Source organism: Microtus ochrogaster, linkage group LG1 (assembly GCF_000317375.1).
Source record: "Microtus ochrogaster isolate Prairie Vole_2 linkage group LG1, MicOch1.0, whole genome shotgun sequence".
NCBI classification, from domain to species: Eukaryota; Metazoa; Chordata; class Mammalia; order Rodentia; family Cricetidae; genus Microtus; species Microtus ochrogaster.
The window spans coordinates 46,313,527-46,315,443 of NC_022027.1; the positions used below are offsets into that span (position 1 = coordinate 46,313,527).

General features: G+C 48.3%; 1 protein-coding gene across 1 annotated transcript in view; it reads right to left on the minus strand.

Annotated features, from left to right (window-relative positions):
* The window catches only part of LOC101991947 (PRAME family member 27-like), an 18,908-nt gene extending 17,689 nt beyond the window's left edge, over nucleotides 1-1,219 (minus strand). Inside the window, exons 1-2 of the mRNA XM_005359616.1 lie at nucleotides 933-1,219; nucleotides 101-523 (exon numbers count right to left, since the gene is read on the minus strand). Coding sequence (XP_005359673.1) covers nucleotides 101-523; nucleotides 933-1,219 — 710 coding nt within the window. The remainder of the gene's footprint in view (nucleotides 1-100; nucleotides 524-932) is intronic.
* Nucleotides 1,220-1,917: the final 698 nt, after the last annotated feature.

Genomic DNA, 1,917 nt, shown 5'->3' on the forward strand with positions numbered 1-1,917 from the left:
CAGATAAAGATGCTGGAGACCGCTGAGTCCAGAAAACTGAGAAAAGAACTTTTGCAAACAGTTCATCTCATCGAAACATGGTAGACAGCAAACTTCACACATGTTCCAATGGATATGCGCTAGATAAACCGTGTGAAGGTTTCTCATCTCCGGGAGGTAGGTAGAAAATTGTGCCAGAGTGCACCAGCTCCAATCTACAGTGAGCTCCAACACCTTGATGTATTCTAGCTCGAAAACACTCAGAAATGTCCTAGCATTCTCTAGGGACTGCATCACAATCTTCACGTCCTTACAGCAGAGCTGGAGCGAGTCTTTTCTCTGCTGGGCCCACTGTAGGAGGTACATTTCTGCTTTCTCCATTCGGGAACTGAAGTAGAGGTCAACTCTCACCTTGATTCGTGGCCTCAGCTCCTGTGTAGGAGGGGGCTTCCCTGCTGAGCAGATTCCATCCTCTGTTCCAGCCTGGAGGGTCCTGAACTCACAGGGCAACCTCTGAAAATCGAGTACTCGAAGTTCCCCCCTCCTGTGAGTAGATCAAGTGTTACGACAAGAGAAGACCGGACAGACATTCAGCTCCAGTCTGGATTTGGAAGTGTTTGCTTTTTTCCCCAGTACTCAGTGTCCAACAAAGTCCGCATGGTCCCAAGCACTGGCTCTTTCTGAGCTGCATCCACAGCTCTGTCTCACTTCCCTCCATTCTGTTTCTCTAGACCCGGTACTACTAGAGCCTGGAGACAGGGACAGGCTCCTTCCACTGCACCCACTTCTCTATTCCTCCCCACACCCAACTGCACTTCTCCATCAGAACTTAACAGCAGTCAAGGCTTCTGTGGTTTTCTAAGCTGATGCTAACAAAGGCCTGATCTACCCCATTCTCTCAACCCCTGACATCTTTCCATGTACCCCAGAATCTTTCACTCGACCCTACTTACGTGGGGCAAACCCGCTGAGTCAGCAGGACATCCAGGCCTTCCAGCACAGCATGAAAAATCTCTGAGTCGAAGGTGTTCATCATGCCCCTCACACGGAGGTAGGGGAAAGGCCAGGCTACCACCATTGCCTTCACGATACCAGTGCATTGGTTACTGAAAGCCTCCTCAAACAGTGCTGGGAAGAGGATGACGGGCAGCTTCTCGAGAGCAGAGATGGCCAAGGCCTCATTTCTCAGCAGAACCTGCCTTGACAGCTCATCCAGTGTGGGTATCGGCCAGATGCCCATCCTGTTAGAAGCTGGGAAAAATACCAAGAAAGACAAACAGGAAATGTTAACTCAAACACGATCAATATCTAGGAAGTGATACTGTAGAACACCTGAACACACACACAAACACACACACAAGCACGCACGCACGGGCGCGCACAAACACAGCAGAGAGAGGCAAGTACTGAGGAAACAGAGTCAGGCAGTTTTCTGCGAGTTCTAGAACAGGAGGTCACTGTTCAAGGTTATCTGAGATATGTGTGGACTTTGTAGCCTTGGTTATGAAAGTCCATCTTTTTATTATTGTTGTTGTTTGACACAAGGACTTTCTGTCTATTCCCGGCTTAGCTGGAACTCACTGTGTAGACTATTCTGGCCTAAAACTCAGAGAAATCTGCCTGCCTCCGCCTCCCTAGTACTGGGAATGAAGGTGTGCCACCACACCCACACCCAACAGCTGGTTTCACTTTTTCAAACAAGATACTGCCCAGGCAGGGTGGTCCACGTCTTTAATCACAGTACTTGGGAGACAGAGAAAGGAAGATTTCTCTGAGTTCAAGGCCTGCCTGGTCTACTTAGTAAGTTCCAGGATATCTAGAGCTCTTACCTAGAGAAGCCCTGTCTTGAAAAATCAAAAAGAAACAAAACGTAAAACTAACCAGAGACAAACTAGCCAGAAACTAAATGAACTGAACAACAGCAATAGAAATATCACC